Source organism: Zeugodacus cucurbitae, chromosome 6, assembly GCF_028554725.1.
Source record: "Zeugodacus cucurbitae isolate PBARC_wt_2022May chromosome 6, idZeuCucr1.2, whole genome shotgun sequence".
In the NCBI taxonomy this organism is placed as follows: Eukaryota; Metazoa; Arthropoda; class Insecta; order Diptera; family Tephritidae; genus Zeugodacus; species Zeugodacus cucurbitae.
This window is the reverse complement of record NC_071671.1, coordinates 72,799,747-72,815,831: the sequence shown is the minus strand read 5'-3', so window position 1 is coordinate 72,815,831 and position 16,085 is coordinate 72,799,747. Positions and strand designations below refer to the sequence as shown.

Here is a 16,085-nt window from a genome sequence, read left to right as displayed (position 1 = left end):
CTCAAAAGTATGACTATATTCCAATTACGATTAATAAAAATTAGAAATCACTTATATATCGAACTGTAATCCTCATTTGTATTTTTAGGTACCTAGGTGCATATTAATGTACATATGTTTGAGACATTTTTTCTCTTTGTCGAGAACACGAGTTAACACTTTTTCCTCATACATGTTGAATCCAAGACTGATTAAGACTGATAACAGACAACGTTTCATCTTTAGCTTATCTACCACCACAGTCATCCACATCCACATCCACAATTATTTTTTATGTAAATGTATACATATATATTATTATATGAACGTATGTACATATCTACATAAAGAAGACATAATTAACACAATTATTGTTTAATTTGATATCTCGATGCCATGTCGGTTACACAAGAGTTTATACATAAGAGATTGCATTTACCTAATATCAATCATATTTGAGATCCTAATGTTAGTGTAGCTCAAAACAACATTATGAAGATCGCTCAGATTCAGATTTTGTTATCAGGTCTAAAGCCTCCCTGTTAAGATCTACCAATTATAGAGTCAGTCATATGCATATCCGATTTGATCCCATTCGTTCATTATTTTATAGTTTTTTTATTATTTAAAACTATTTATTAATGAGACTGGTACATTTCCGACCAATTTCTTGTTTGGAAAAAACACGTCGACTTACTAATCAACTTCATGTTTACAACTAGTTCAATTCACTACAGGGTATATATGCAAATATATGCATTCCCTATTACATACATTTACTTCACTAAGGGTTGATGTCATTTGGTTAGAGTTTATTTTGAGGTCATATTTCATCAATAAGGTTTCCCTTTTTTGTTATGAATTTTACTGTCATATCTGGTTGGCTAAATTTAGCTTGATTCTACAAAAGTGTTGATATTCAACAGAATCGATGACTGTCGTGAATACATACATATGTGCATTACACAATACCATAATGTTTATTTGTAACACTAACTTAAAATAATCATCAAAATGATCGTACTGATGAGATAAATTGAATTTCCCACAAACAAGTAAAACATAATAATTAAACTAATTAGGAATTTTAAGCTTTATTTAAGGTTCCAATAAAGGGCGCAGTTGTATTATTAGCACCAAATTTTATTTTTTTTTATTGACCCGAAACGTTTATTCAAACGACTTTTAGTAAAATATCATATCGACATTAACATTATGGTACATCCTTTAGCGCCAGTTTGAGTGATTTCAACTACATATGTACATACATAGTAAAAGTATTACCAAATAAAATCAAATAAGTTTAAATTCGCGATTATCGAAAGTATAGTAAAATTACATGAAGATTCTTTGTTTTCATATCTTAAATCTTCAATTGAAACCCCAAGACAATGAGATTCTTCTTTTCACAAATCATATTGGTTGCATAAAATGTACATTGAACAAAAGGTAGGAACTTACGTATTAACGCCACCTCAGCAAAAATGTAATAGTTAGAAAATTCGAATAACCGGGGTATCTTAAGATTTTTTTTTTGCCTAGAACTACTTTATGAATTCGCTGTCTCCGGCCGCGCTTTATACAAAAATAACCCTAGTCGATCCAACCCCGTGGTATCCATAAAAATATTAGGTGCGGTGGTGTTAATACGTAAGTACATTAAAATATTAAATTGCATTGCAACTTTTAACAACTTAAAGCTGTTGGTGTGAAATGCCATATGAGTAGGTCGATATATGAATAGGAATTTACTTTTTTTGTCACTTCGCACAAAAATAATTTGGTTTTTTTCGCTTGGTAGATGGACAATATTGTTGGCAAATATTTTCTTCTATTTTAGTAATTGTCTAAAAACTCACCGGAACCTTTATGTATGTGTGTACATACTGTCTCTGAAGAATTTAGACTGTACATTGTTCGCCACCTTATACTAAAATTAATGTAATTTTTCAATCCGACAGAATTTCATTTTAAGATCCCACTTACTGGCATATCGGTAGACGCGCAGGATACCCACCTTAACCACAAGAAATTAAGTATTATTTTAACAATTTTGCATACTTTCCGCTCACAAATCCAGAATTTATAAAAGTGAGTATAATTGAGGTCCACCCTGTACCAAGGCTACAAACAATTATATTCAGAATGTGCAGCTGTTCTATTATTGCAAACTAAAGTGGGCAAATATTGCGCTTCGAAAAGACGAGGTAAATTGTGCATACCCACTTACATATGTATGTTCAATGCACAAAGCCATTCCAAATGCAGCTGCTGACGGAAATGAAAATAAATATTGGGAACAAAAGTCAAGATGAAAAACAGAAATAAAACAAATTTAGAGTACAAATGATCAGCTCAGCTGGTAGACCCCGTATGTATATGTACATACATACATAAGTATGTATGTATGTAAACAACGCATTTTAGGTTGGATTTCTTTATTTCATACTGGCATGCCGAAAAATATAAATGTGACAACGCGTGCGCAGCCCCACTATATCGACAACAGGTAGTTGAGTGTTGGAAGGTGAGTAATGCGAAAAATTGTCTGGAATGCGAGCGAGACATATTTAATCAAATGACATTGGTTAAAGCTAAGGCAGAATATTACACCGGTATAAGAAACAGTACAGAAAATAATGAACAAAGCAACTGAAGTGAAGTAGAGCTGAGTAAACAAAAATCGTCGTGGTAGCCATTGTTACAGGGACATTACCACAACCACCAAACAGACCAGCACGTAAAAGCGAACGAATAAAGACGGGAATAAATGCATATGTGTATGTACATATGTATATTTGTATGCATGTATATGAAGAATGCATATGTATGAAGAAAATGCACATATTTATACACAAATACATATACATATGTATGTACATAGATTGATGTACTTTTGAAAAGGTGAATATAAACGATATAAAGCAAACAAAACACAACAAAGATAAAATACTGGTTTATGTTGCTGCAACCGGTAGCAATATGTGTATATGTAAGTATGTACGTGCCCCTACTTCCAACAGAAACTTCCAACGACACCAAGAAACGAAAGGCGAACATCCACATTGGACACCAACACAACTAAACAAATGTATGCCTTCAGAGATATGTATGTACATACATATCTATATAATTTGATGGTATTTGTTTATGCATATGTATATACATATATGTACTCAACTATGTACGTATGTGTGTAGATGAGCAAATGTATGTGTATGATAGTTGAACGTGGAATAGTTTCTGAACGTCGTTATTATATTCAAATGTATTATATGTATGTACATACATAGAAATATTGTGCAGCGCAAAATCAAAATAACAACCAAAGCTGAAGCCAGAGTAGCAAGCATAAAACACCGCGGCAGACTCTGGAGACGCCAAAAAAATTCGACTAAGAAATAAAATAAACAGCAACAGATGGCTCGTCGCGAAGTCGACTCCATACTTCCATACAACACGAATATTTGAACAAGCTTGTACAATTATACTTACATGTGTATGTGTGTATGTTTGTATGTACATGTATAAAGGGGTTCTTCAATTAGGGCGAATGGATTTTGAACAAAGCAAATTCAAAAATTTCATTTTTATTTGAAAAATGCATTTACATACACGCTATCTACATATAAAAACGAAGTTGAAGTTTATGTATGTATAAGTAAATGTAATTAGATTTTTCGTATGCCTCCGAGAAAGAGAGCCACTGTGGAGGAAGGTATGTATTTATATACGAACAATTACTATGAATCAGAAATACAATATTTACTGCACACAAATAAATGCTCTGCACACCTGTGCTTCCAATTGCAGCTGTTGCAAATGAAGGAGACGAGCAGGTAACAAGTTGTAAAGAGAACATGGCATGTCCATATTATACTAAAATAACAGCAACAATATGGTTTCTTTTTTTGAAACGTACACGTTGCATGTGCAAAAAAACACAAATTAGTTATTTATCAGAATAGGTCATTTGATGACGAGTCGAAATAAAAAAACTGTTTTTATTACAGGTATTACTATAGTTTTATTGAAAAATCAAGCTTTTTATTAATTATCCTATGCATAAAAGAAATATAATCGCTCCAAAATATTATGACAAAGCTTAGAATCAAGAGAAAAATAAATGTAAAAATTCTCTAAACTCACTCAATAAATATATATGTATGTATGTACATATATTCCCTAACTCGAATCATCATAATCGACAAAAAAAACTTCGAGTTATGGAAGAATATTTGTATGAAATTTGGCTTCTATTGCCAATTCAATAGTTCGAATTATGGAGAACTTCGCGTTATGGAAATTCAACTGTATATTTGATATAAAAATATAATTGATATTGATAAATAAATATATAAAATGACAGTTCTACTACCTATGTATTTGACTTTTTTCATGATTGCGATATGTCCAAGGTCTGTAATAATATGATCTACGTGTCTCTGTTAGAGGACAATGATGTTAACTATCTCACTGAATTTTATTTTACGATCATTCTATAAAATTTCACGAATTTTCTCGATTTTCCTGGTTTCTGGTGTCCTTTCAGATCAGGTTACATCATTTGTGCGGGTCGAAATTCAGTAAACCAGTATTTGACCGTTCCATATGCGGTAGTAGATTTGTTAAGTTTGTAAACGAATATCGAATATTTTGCAATCGTTATGTTTAATATATTATATTATATTGGTGATCTAAATTAGGATACAATATTTTTTTTATGACAATTCCTTCATTTTACGTAACGATTTTATCAGTATTCTGATCGCATCCCTCATAACATCTATTTCTTTTTTATCTTTATTGTTTGAAATTCGAATTAACGTTTTCCAAAAATATCACCTGTAATGCATCGAAATTTTTATCTACACTACTATTATAAAGAGGAAGATTTGTATGTATGTTTGTAATGAATAAACTTAAAACCTACTGTGCCGATTTCAAAAATTCTTTCACCATTGAAAAGCTGCATTCACCCTGAGTAACATAAGCTATATTTTTTGCTAAAAAAGATTATGGATCTAAATCTCAATTTTCTGAAAATAGTTCCCAGGAAAAGGTAACAAAAAGACGAAGTGGTGGAGAATCTTCATCAGAAACTGAAAATCTTCTTGCAAGTCGAAGAGAATACACATCGCAATCGCGTGCCAGAGAGTCGAGTAACGAGTACAGCGGATTGAGCGGGTGAGCGTTCTCAACGCCTTCATAATCAGAGAGAAAGACAATGAACATCAAAATCTAGAGGTCGTCAAGTTTAGAGAGGTCAAATTTTTCATGTTCGAATTTTCTTAATTTTACTTTTTTTAAATGACCCCATGCTAAAAGGAGAAAGTACATACATACATATATATGGGAGGTAGTGTATGTGTGTGTAAAAATTACAACTTTTGAAAAATTTGTTTAAACCCGTGCGAAGACGGTGCTAGTATAAAATAAAATACTTTGTATCATTTTTTAATATTATATTTTTTTATTTTGATTCTCAAACTCATCAATACTCACACTTTAATCATATTTTCACATTTGTTTTAAAAATTCTGGCCAGTAAAAATAAATGTCTTACAAAAATAATTTATGTTCGCGTTTATATGTATTTGTATGTATGTATGCATATTAAAAATCCAACACACATACATACGTACCATCCAATTACACTTAGCTGTCTATAAACAAATGTCCGTATCTGGACTTCAACTTACACATATCGTATATTATATTATATTATATTAGTTATTGTAACTACAAGTGGTTTTTCGCTTTTCTATTGCTACTCTAGAATATATCGAAAAATACTATATTACATTTACATTCTTAAATATGTAAATGGAGCTACACAATTTAAAAAATATGGTAAAACGTCGTCGTCACTTATATTAAGGAGTGTATGTATGTTTAAAATTTAATTCAACTGTGAATTATTTAGTCGTAACTCATATACATACATACATATCCATTAGCACTACATCGATCGAGCTTCAGTTTTGCACTTGCATTTGAATGGAATTCAAGTGGGTAGGGAGATTACCCTATGGAACTTGTGACCCTTAAATAATGCTTGTTTTAGTTTTTAACTGCCTTTTTAGATAAGATATGTAGTATGGTTTCAGTTTCAGTTTGTCGTCATTCCTTTACATTTTAAATTATTTTAGTGTATAATTGAAGACTTTTTCGTTCGATATAAAATAAATGGAATCAAAATGAAATTACAATAATTATAAAGATATCTAAAGGCTTTATTTGTGTTTATTTCAAATAACACAATATTTGTTTGATATTATATGATGTGTATACAAATGGATGTCGCATTCCTTCCTGGAATATGCTCGCTATATATGAGATTGTCAATGTGTTTCTTAAAAGCGAAAAAACTATTTAATATAAATATTTGTTCAATAATGTGCGAAACTTTTTTCTACAATGTGTTTTTTCTTTTCTTTTCTTATATTTATGTACTTCACTTCTCCATATTAATTTATTGATGAAAAAATTAAAATTAAATTTAAAAAATATATATTAAGACAAGCGCCAATTTACATTTGCATATGAACGTGCATTTGCATAGTGTAATTATGTATGTATGTACATTTACTATACGTTTAGCTATGGTCTTAATTTTTAAGTCTTTTACATTCGGTATGAAATGTCATTGGAAGTTTATATACGCCAACCTTGTTCATCATCCACATTTGAATCGGTGTCGGAGGGTTCTTCGCCGTACATATCCGCCAATTTACGGAATCGTGGCCCGAAATTCGACAAATAATCGAAATTGAGATCGCCATCATCTGTGCAGGAGGCTAGACTAGAAAGGCTGCCATCCGAGTTGCCATCACCTTCATACGCGTAGTGCCGCACATCGTCTACCAGATATGTGCCAGCTTCCCGATCACAATTCTCTTTTTTATCACCCAAAAAGCCACCAATATCGGGAATCTCATTATTTGGATCCTTCATTGATTGTAAGGTATGTGGGTCTTTGTACAGCTTCTCTTCGTAGAACGGCTGTGAGCGCAACACATTGAGATCATAGTCAGTATCTCTTTCACCACCGCCCTCATCTTCGTAATTGATTATCGTTTCTCTTATATCGTCAATATCCTTTTCATGCCAACCATTCTTTTGCTTCTTCTGCACTACCACAGCCAATAAAATAATAAGCAGAAGAAGTATACATGCCACAATAGCAATGATAAAGTTCCGATCAATGCCAAAACTAACAGCCACGGCAACGGCTCGTTGACAACCCGAATCAATATTACGTGATATTGCAGGCGTTCCCAAATTATAAGTATGATTATTGATCGTTAAATTACGTATGCAACCGAAGAAACCCTGACGGCTCGGCGTATATGTCCAGTTCAGCTTTTCGCCAAGCTGCAGGAGATCCACTGGTGTACCACCAAGTTGTAATGGGGAATTCACATTTAGAAACTCATTGGGGCCTTGTGGCGCTCCCAAGCTTATGCAAGTTGATAAGCGACAATTGTCAACTACCATTTCAATACTGGTTTTTTGTAGTATAATGTCCAACTGATAAGATTTACCAACCTGTAGCTGAATGTGTCGATGCTCAATACGTATGGCACCAGAACCATAGTCCGCAGTAAGTGTGGGATAACCCTTAACCAACTCCAATGACAAGAAGTCAGATAGTGGTAAGAGAGGGTTATAATTTAATGGGCCTAGATACATAATTAAACCCTGATCAGTTTGTGGCGCTACCTCGAGGCTGATTTTAGTGTTTTCGCATGGCGATATAGGTTCGTAAAATGCATAGCCGTTACCATAGAACCCAACCGATACTAATTCACAATGGGGTCCGGTAAATCCGTCAATGCAATCGCACATGTCGTTCTCTCCAATACGCGGAGTTCCACCATTGAGACAATAAGTGCTTATTCTTGCTTCACAAACACAGTGCCATTCAATAAATGCGGTCACGCCCACAAAAGACGAAGTATTCGAGTATATCATGTAAGGAATGTTGGATTTATGCAGCGTGTTCATGCACGATGATTCGCATTTGTACTTCTCAATAAGACATTCGTCTATATTAACCATAAGCATTTGCAAACCCAATTCGTTCTCGAGTTTCTGTTGGTTCTGTCCAACAATACCATTTAATTTTTCTTGTGCATAATATGGTGAGCCATGTGCTGAATAACGAACATCCAATGTATTGTTAGCATTTTGCAAAACGGTGAACACATCCACATTTGTAACTGAAGTATTGAATAGTTTGGCAAGTGAATATTGTAGGCGATCTTTTAATGAGAGTGAATCGTCGGCTTGAGCATCGCGTGGAACACTGATAAAACTCTCCTTAGTAATGTTATAGAAACGTATGCTACCACTTTTGTCTACAGCTTCTTCAGGTAATTCACGTACAATAACAGTAACATCAGCATCTACCGAATGGCGTGGTATAAAAGTCGATTCCTCAGTAACAACGAACTCGAGCAGATATTCACCCTCGTGTGTTCGCTCGAGCATTGTTATCATGCCAGTGTTTGGATTTAAGCGGAAATTATCATGCGGAAAACCATTTTTCCAACGAAACTCTTTGTCATCAAGATCCCAATCATCAGGATCGTCAACAAAAACACGTCCCACATCGGTGTCAGGCGCCTCACCTTTATAATTATAAATGAAAATACGCGAAGAACCCTCCGACATAGCATTGTCATTGTCGTCACCAATAATCAAATGTAAAATGCTTACTTTACTTTGTTTTGGTTTGCCGGAATCGCTGATTCTTATAGGTATATAATATTCTTTTTGTTCTTCCCGATCGAATTGTACATTCGCAAATAGGTAATCATTATCGATGCTAAATTTTGTCTTAATATCAGCGGACGCTTCACTATCGATACCGAACGTATATGGCGGTCCATTCTGTGGCTCATCATAATCATTTGCCTGTAATTGTACAACTTGTCCAGGATTTCGATTCTCCTGCCAAATAACAGGCATTGTGTTCACCAGAAAAGGCGCATTGTCGTTAATATCCTGCAGATTTATGATCAAATGTGTAACAGATTTCAAACCCTGTCCATCTTCATCAACTGCTGCGACTAATACCTGCCAACTCTTATGACCATCGGGGGGATCACGATCTAATGGTTGTATTAGTTTTAAACAACCATCATTATCTATGGTTATCATCTTTTTCTGTTCCTCCTTAACCACTGAATATTTAATATGCTGATCTGCTGTACGGTCTTTTATATCCGGATCGTAAGCTTCAATATTCAATATACAATAGTCAAAAATCATTTCTTCTTGTATGGTTTTCGAATATTTCTCCTTAAATTCTGGAGGATTATCATTGACGTTCGCTATTTTTATTTCCACAGTTGCATAATCATCATAAATCCCATCAAATGCTCGAATCTTTAGCACATATTCGGTAATATTTTCGTAATCAAGTCGCTGATTCACTGTTATTTGGCCCGTCTTCTTTTCAATTTTGAATGCATTTCCCACATTTCCACTTTCGATGGTATATACAATTTGTGCTGTATTATCTTCGTCAACAGCTTCTACCTCGATCACCATAAAATTTATGTTCGCATCTTCAGGTAAACTGTCATGGACATATTCGGCTAATTGAAAATGTGGCTTATGGTCGTTCTTGTCCGCGATTTCAATGCGAAAAACTTGTTGCCCACGATTCGGCTCACCGTTGTTATACAAACTGGAGGGAGAGTTATCACTTGCGATCACTTTCACATTGTAGAAATCACGCTCCTCGCGATCGAATGTGGTCAATGCCGTTATGTTACCAGTATGAGGATCAATTTTGAAATATTCCCGATTATCAGCCAATTCGAAAGACACAATATTATTTGCTTCTGTACCGTCCATATCGAAAGCACGTACCTGCATTACAGGTGTACCTGGTAGTTCATTCTCAAGCAGTGTGCCTTTGTTCACCTCAGTAAAGTATGGTATGTTATCGTTTACATCCACAACCTTAATTTTAATTACATGCTCTGCGACTAAATCGTATGTATTGCGCGCAATCATCGTCAATGTGTACTCAGTGACGGATTCATAATCAAGCAATTTTCCCAAACCAATCGTTACCGTTGTGCCAGTTTGATTAAATACGAATGTCTTTTTACTATTCGTCTGCTCTGTACGCCCGGTAACTAATTCAAATATCACTTCAGGCTTATCGGGAACATTTGAAACAGCTCGCAAAGTTGCAATGGGCGTGGAATAGTTCATGTAGTCTTCTTTCAAATATATAGGATCTTCAATTGGATCAACAAATGATGGTGGCTTCTTCGACGATTCTACTACACGAATACGCACATCGATTTGCGATTCTTGTTTGGAATCTGGGCTTATTGGACTACTCGGATTATAAGCAGCAACAGTTATTGTATAATATTGTCCAGGACGCTTATCAATGGGACGGTTTAGGTAAATAATTCCGGCTGCTTTGTCGATCTTAAAGTACAAATGATCACGAACAGGTATGATTTCATATTCGATAATACTGTTATTGCCGTCATCCAAGTCACTGGCCGAAATACGCATTACAATTGCATCAGGCTGAAAAAAGAGCAAAGCAGAAAATCGAAATTCATGTAAAGATAACCAAATGTACTATATCAATGTTGTGATCATAAAAGTATTGGACTTTTCCAACACTTATGCCACAATATATACCTATAGCATATATATATGTATATAAGAAGAAAAAATTATTTATCGAGACATACATGAAATTTTAATCGGTAACTTAGCTGATCAATAAATAAAACGTTAAATGTATGTATATTAAACGGTCAGTTATTGGCACTGCATTAATTATATTATTAAAAAATTTTAAATTATTATAATATTATATAATACTTCCCTTTATATGCGCCCGTATCAAGAAATAGACACACATCACAAGCTAACTTATCTTGTAATTGTACATAAAAGTTTACATTAAATAATAATTAGTAGTAAGCAAAAATAACAATGGAAAGCGAAAATTTACTCAGCAGATACTTTTCTGCGACAATTCGCAATGAAACTGAAATTTAAAAGTATTTCACGTACTATTAGAACTAATACTAACAAGGTGTTGGTTGGTGCGTTGACCTTTGGAACTGGAATGCTTACAAGAATACAGAAAAACTTATAAAAATATAGCCTACATTTAACCCTAAGAAGCTCATAGCACACATTTCCCTGGAAAATGTCTATTGATGGACTTTTGTACATACAGTGTTGATCAGAAATAATGCCCCTAAAGTGTGTTTTTTGAAATTGATGTCTTAAAGCAAAGGAAACAGAAAAAAAATTTACTATACATACATACACTTGTTATTATTTTCTTCTGACGAACAACCAAAAAAAAATTGAAGCTTACATGATATGTGATAGGACCGGAGACTCAATCACAAGCATCCGAATATGTTGGTTATAATATTATATAAATATTGGTGGAGCATTTTTCTCCTGTGCGAGATCAGGGAGATTCACATATAGGGGTCGCAAACGCAATGAAAACCCTCCAGTGAAAATATCGAAACTAACATTACACAAATATTGCATTGATCGGAATTGACCTACATATTTTCAAGACCACAGATACCGAACACAAAGACTTCGGTACCAAGAAAGACTTATTCCTGGGCCTCGCGTTAGATGACTTCGATCACAATTAGGCTGGGCTTGTCGTTTCAGGCAGACTCTTTTCATAAAATATCGGTAAAAAGCAGAGTATTTTAATGAAATGCAAAACGTAGTTTTGTTAATAGTGTGTTCTGGTGCGGAAAATTAACCAAATCTGTTCAATACCTCTCATGTCCCCATTTACCTTATATAAGGATTTTTAATTTCCGGTAGGATTTCTACGGTATATATAAGTTAATATGTAACTTATAATCTTAAATATAATGTAGTAGTGTACACCAGCCCCTTTATTGGTCAAATTGTGTGTTGTCATAACAAACAGGATCTTAGATATGGACCTCCAACTAATTCAAATATACTCAATAAATTGATGAAATCGGTTTAGATCTTAGTCTACATGAATTTATTTCTTGACGCCAATATAGTGTGTACTTTCGTTTTGTCCATTGAATTTTTGACAAGTATGTATTATAAAATAATATACAGTTGAACTTCCCTAACTCGAATCACCATAATCCACAAAAAAACTTCAAGTTAGGGAGAATTCGGGTAATAGAAATTTTCAATAAAACATACAACTTTTCAAAAAGCTGTAAAAGATTTATACACAGTTTTATTTATTTCACAGTTTTATATATACATATGTATACGTAAATATTTTACTATTCTGTAATTTTGTTTTGTTGCAAGAGCCAAACAATAGGCTCTATCGTCTGTATCCCTTCCCTATGTTACATGATTTATGCAATCCATAAGTGTAATATCATATTTGTTGCTCGCCTCCTATTTTAAAATTCTTCTTCAATAGTAAAATTTTAAATTTATAATTATGGCCTGATCGAAAAGTTCGAGTTATGGAAGGCAATATGTATAAACGCTATTGACAATTCAAGATATCGAGTTATGGAAGTTCAACTGTATTAACAAGTAAAATATACAAAATTTGTTTTATATTTTCCTTATTTTAAGAAAAATAAAACAACTACAGGGATATTTTAGTGTTTGTGTCTTTAAAAATCTGTTTAAGATACACTCACAAAAATTTTACTTTTCAGTAATTTCCAACATGGGAAATGCAACAGGTACCAATATGATTAAATTACTTAGATTAGATTAGATTTTATTAGAGGATCGCACTACGACCTACGGTCTATTGAGCCCTTTCCTGTTTATCACAGAATGCCATCCAGTCCTGTACCTCTAAAAAAACTTAGTAACGCTGCAGGGCTGGTGGTCGCGATACTTTCCCTTTGGGGATATAGATACCCCATCCATTACTCCTTAACCCCGCAATCGCGTGACATTTCAAGACTAGGTGCTCAGTTGTTTCCGGTTCCAAATCACAGAATCTGCCCAGGTCCGTTGAGCAGAACCCGAGTTTGTTCAGATGACGCCTTAGTCTGCAGTGGCCAGTGTAAAGTGCCACCAGTTATCTCATTTTGTTTCTTGGCAGCGCAATAAGTCGTAGCAAGTAGCGTTTCCTACTTACCAATTCGCCTTCGAGTAGTCCATGTCTGAGTACTTGCGGACCAACAGCAATGAAGGCTCCGGCACCACCGGCCTTACAGCCCCGCCCTTCCTAGCTAGCTGGCCTGCGAGTTCGTTGCCTTGTATGCCTCTGTGTCCCGGTACCCAGAACAATGTTAATCTGTTGTTGCTGCACACTCTATTGAGTTTTCCGATGAAGTCCAGGACCAACCCCGAGACAGTGCGTGGAGAGCCGCCTGGCTATCACTGATGATGGCAATTCGTTCACCGTGATAGTTCCTGTCAAATATTACTTCAGCGCATTTGCCAATAGTATAGACCTCAGCTTAAAAGACACTGGGAAAATATCCAATGGACATCGACAGCTTAATACGTGACCCCGTGAGCCCTATACCATCTGTGATCTTAGACCCATTAGTGTACCATTGCTGGGTTCTTTTGCTTATAACTTTCTTAAGGGAGAAATCCTCCCAATCCCTTTTATTATTCAATACTATCTTGAATTTCTTTTCAAAGAGCACCTTTTTGGTAATTTCATCCCTTGGAAGGAGAGCCACTGGAAGTTTTCCCCCTATGATCTCCAATTGTCGGACATTTACCACCCTGCTGCTACCTGGTCCTGGTCTCGGATTTGATTTATTTACAAAATTTAACACTTAGATATTTAGAATTTATATGTATGTAAGAAGAGTTTTTTGCAATGTTAATAAATTTTAGTTCTTATGTTTATTAATGATAACACTAATATTATAGTTCAAGAAAATAGCGCCTTTTACTATATGGTTTTGTTACATACGTCAGTATTATTATGTTAAATAGCAGTAATCCAGGATCCACATATTTAACGTCTAACGCTTTCGCAGCAACAACCAACTATGTTTAGTCTACACTTTATTTCCTTCTTCAAAACAATGTAAATTGTGGTAAGTACATATTTAAATTAACTCACCTGTTTATCTTCTGAAATAGACTCGTCGTAACGCGCCTTATTGAAGACTGGTGCATTATCATTGACATCTTCAATAATCACTTTAAATGTACACACATCGTCTAATGGCGGATTACCATTGTCAGTCGCCTGCACTGTTACATAAACCATTTTTTCGTAGGTTGGTTCATCTCGATCAAATCGATGAGTTGTTACAATTACTCCCGATTTAGGATCAATATGGAATTTTGATCGCTCTGTAGCCGATTGAACAAGACTATATTTTATTTCTTGATCATAGTCAGGATCTTCTGCTTGCACCATTATAACAAACGTATTTTCAGGTTCCTCTTCTCTGACGGACGGTTTATAGCTAGCACAATTTTTAAAAGCCGGTTTTCGATTATCGAAATACTGCTTAGCACTGCTTTCATGCGTCATCGCAGACGACGAAGACATACCAAAATATATGGCAGAATTACCGGTACGGGCTGCTGGTAAAGCTGAGTAAAGTGACGCAACGGAATCGGAAGCAGGGTTGGGTGAACGCCTTTGTCGTATAAAAGAGCTTCCTGCACTCAATTGTGAGGTAAACTGTTTTGACATGGAAAATGGGTCATCTCTGTTGCTTGAGACGAGATTGGACCCGCTGGTGTAGCCGCAAACAAAAGTAGCCGTAAGTAATTGTATTAAGGCTAACGCAAAAGCTAACGTGTGATATTTGTGCAGCTTTCGACATAAATGCTTTTTCGGTCGCTGATGATACAGCCGGTTCTGTAGTAGGTAGTGAACTTGTGTTTCTGGATGCAGTTGTTGAGGAGACATTTCGTAGCATTACAATTTATCCACAGGAAAAATAAATATTATTTTAGATTTTTAAAATAGTTTTTTTTTTATTTAAATTGTTAATACTTTTCGTAAAGGCACACAATTTTCAGGAAATCACGGCATGTGAGTCACCCAGTATTTATTCATTCACCTTTCTATTCTGTGTACGATCACGGCGGAATTGTTGTTGTTTATTTAAGCACCAATGAAATTCTCTCCGACAAATATTTCATCGTACTTAGGTTGGTTAATTTATTTTAACATTCATTTCAAAGGTGTATCTTTTGTACATTTCGTAATCGTGTTTGCATTAAAACGGGAATTCTTTATTCATTTTTTAACTAATTCCAATGTCGCTCATTGTTGTTCTGTTGCATTTTCATGGATAAGCTGTAAACATATATCAAAAGCTGTTTAATATGGCATACCACCATACAACAAAGTATTATTTTTAGTTTAATTTAGTTATGCTATATATGTATATGCACTGTGGTTTTTACTATTTCTAAACACACAAACTTCATAATTATTATATTTCCAAGCTCTCTCCACTGTTACTTTTTGATTTTTGTTAAACTCGTTTTTCATGTTCGCTTTGTTCTATAGCTCCACCATACTTTGATTACATACATTTACTTGAAACAGGTAATTCCAGGTAAAAAATAGTGGTTAATACGAACACTGTTGACACTCACACAATCGGCCAACTACAATGAGATATACACTGCGCTGTCTACGTTTAACCAACGTTTCACTTTAACAATAGAATATATATATCGTGTATATATTTACGTGAACGGTTACTCTTATTTCTGTAAATGTAGTTGTTTGCAAACCCAACTTAACCGATAGTTTCTACCAATGTAGTCGGAGTTTTCACATACACATAAGTTCAACAATTTATTTAAAGTAGAGTTAAATACTTTTAAATAAGAATCACAGATTTCCACATGGTACATTAATTTTCAAAATTTACAGTCCATATTTATCAATATGGATAATTCGCACTTTCAACGGTTTTTCTTTAATTCAAATTAACTTCACTCCTTCCACGAATCAGTCACACAAGTATTAACCACGCCACAGAAAACGACACAATTCCGTCTCGACCAATCTCTACGCTCGTTCAGCAACAAATGTGAATGAGCTTCCACCAACAAAATGATTGCATTCACCTAACAGTGATGCCAGATCTTTTTTTCAACTTATATCATTAAAA

General features: G+C 34.5%; 2 protein-coding genes across 4 annotated transcripts in view; both read right to left on the bottom strand.

The window, feature by feature from the left end:
• LOC105221396 (cyclin-Q) overlaps positions 1 to 16,085 on the bottom strand; it is a 61,774-nt gene that overhangs the window by 43,007 nt on the left and 2,682 nt on the right. The window lies entirely within an intron of this gene.
• LOC105221391 (DE-cadherin) lies at positions 5,874 to 16,014 on the bottom strand. Of its 3 annotated transcripts, none has more exons than XM_054233158.1 (3): positions 15,497 to 16,014; positions 14,060 to 15,256; positions 5,874 to 10,545 (listed from the first exon to the last, which is right to left on the bottom strand). In XM_054233158.1, the coding sequence occupies exons 2-3, from the start codon at positions 14,861 to 14,863 to the stop codon at positions 6,637 to 6,639; spliced, it is 4,713 nt and encodes a 1,570-aa protein (XP_054089133.1). In that variant the 5' UTR covers positions 14,864 to 15,256; positions 15,497 to 16,014; the 3' UTR covers positions 5,874 to 6,636. The 3 variants fall into 3 exon arrangements, with proteins under 3 accessions (XP_054089133.1, XP_054089134.1, XP_011196651.1); XM_054233159.1 differs by having other exon boundaries at positions 15,790 to 16,014; XM_011198349.3 differs by having other exon boundaries at positions 14,060 to 16,014.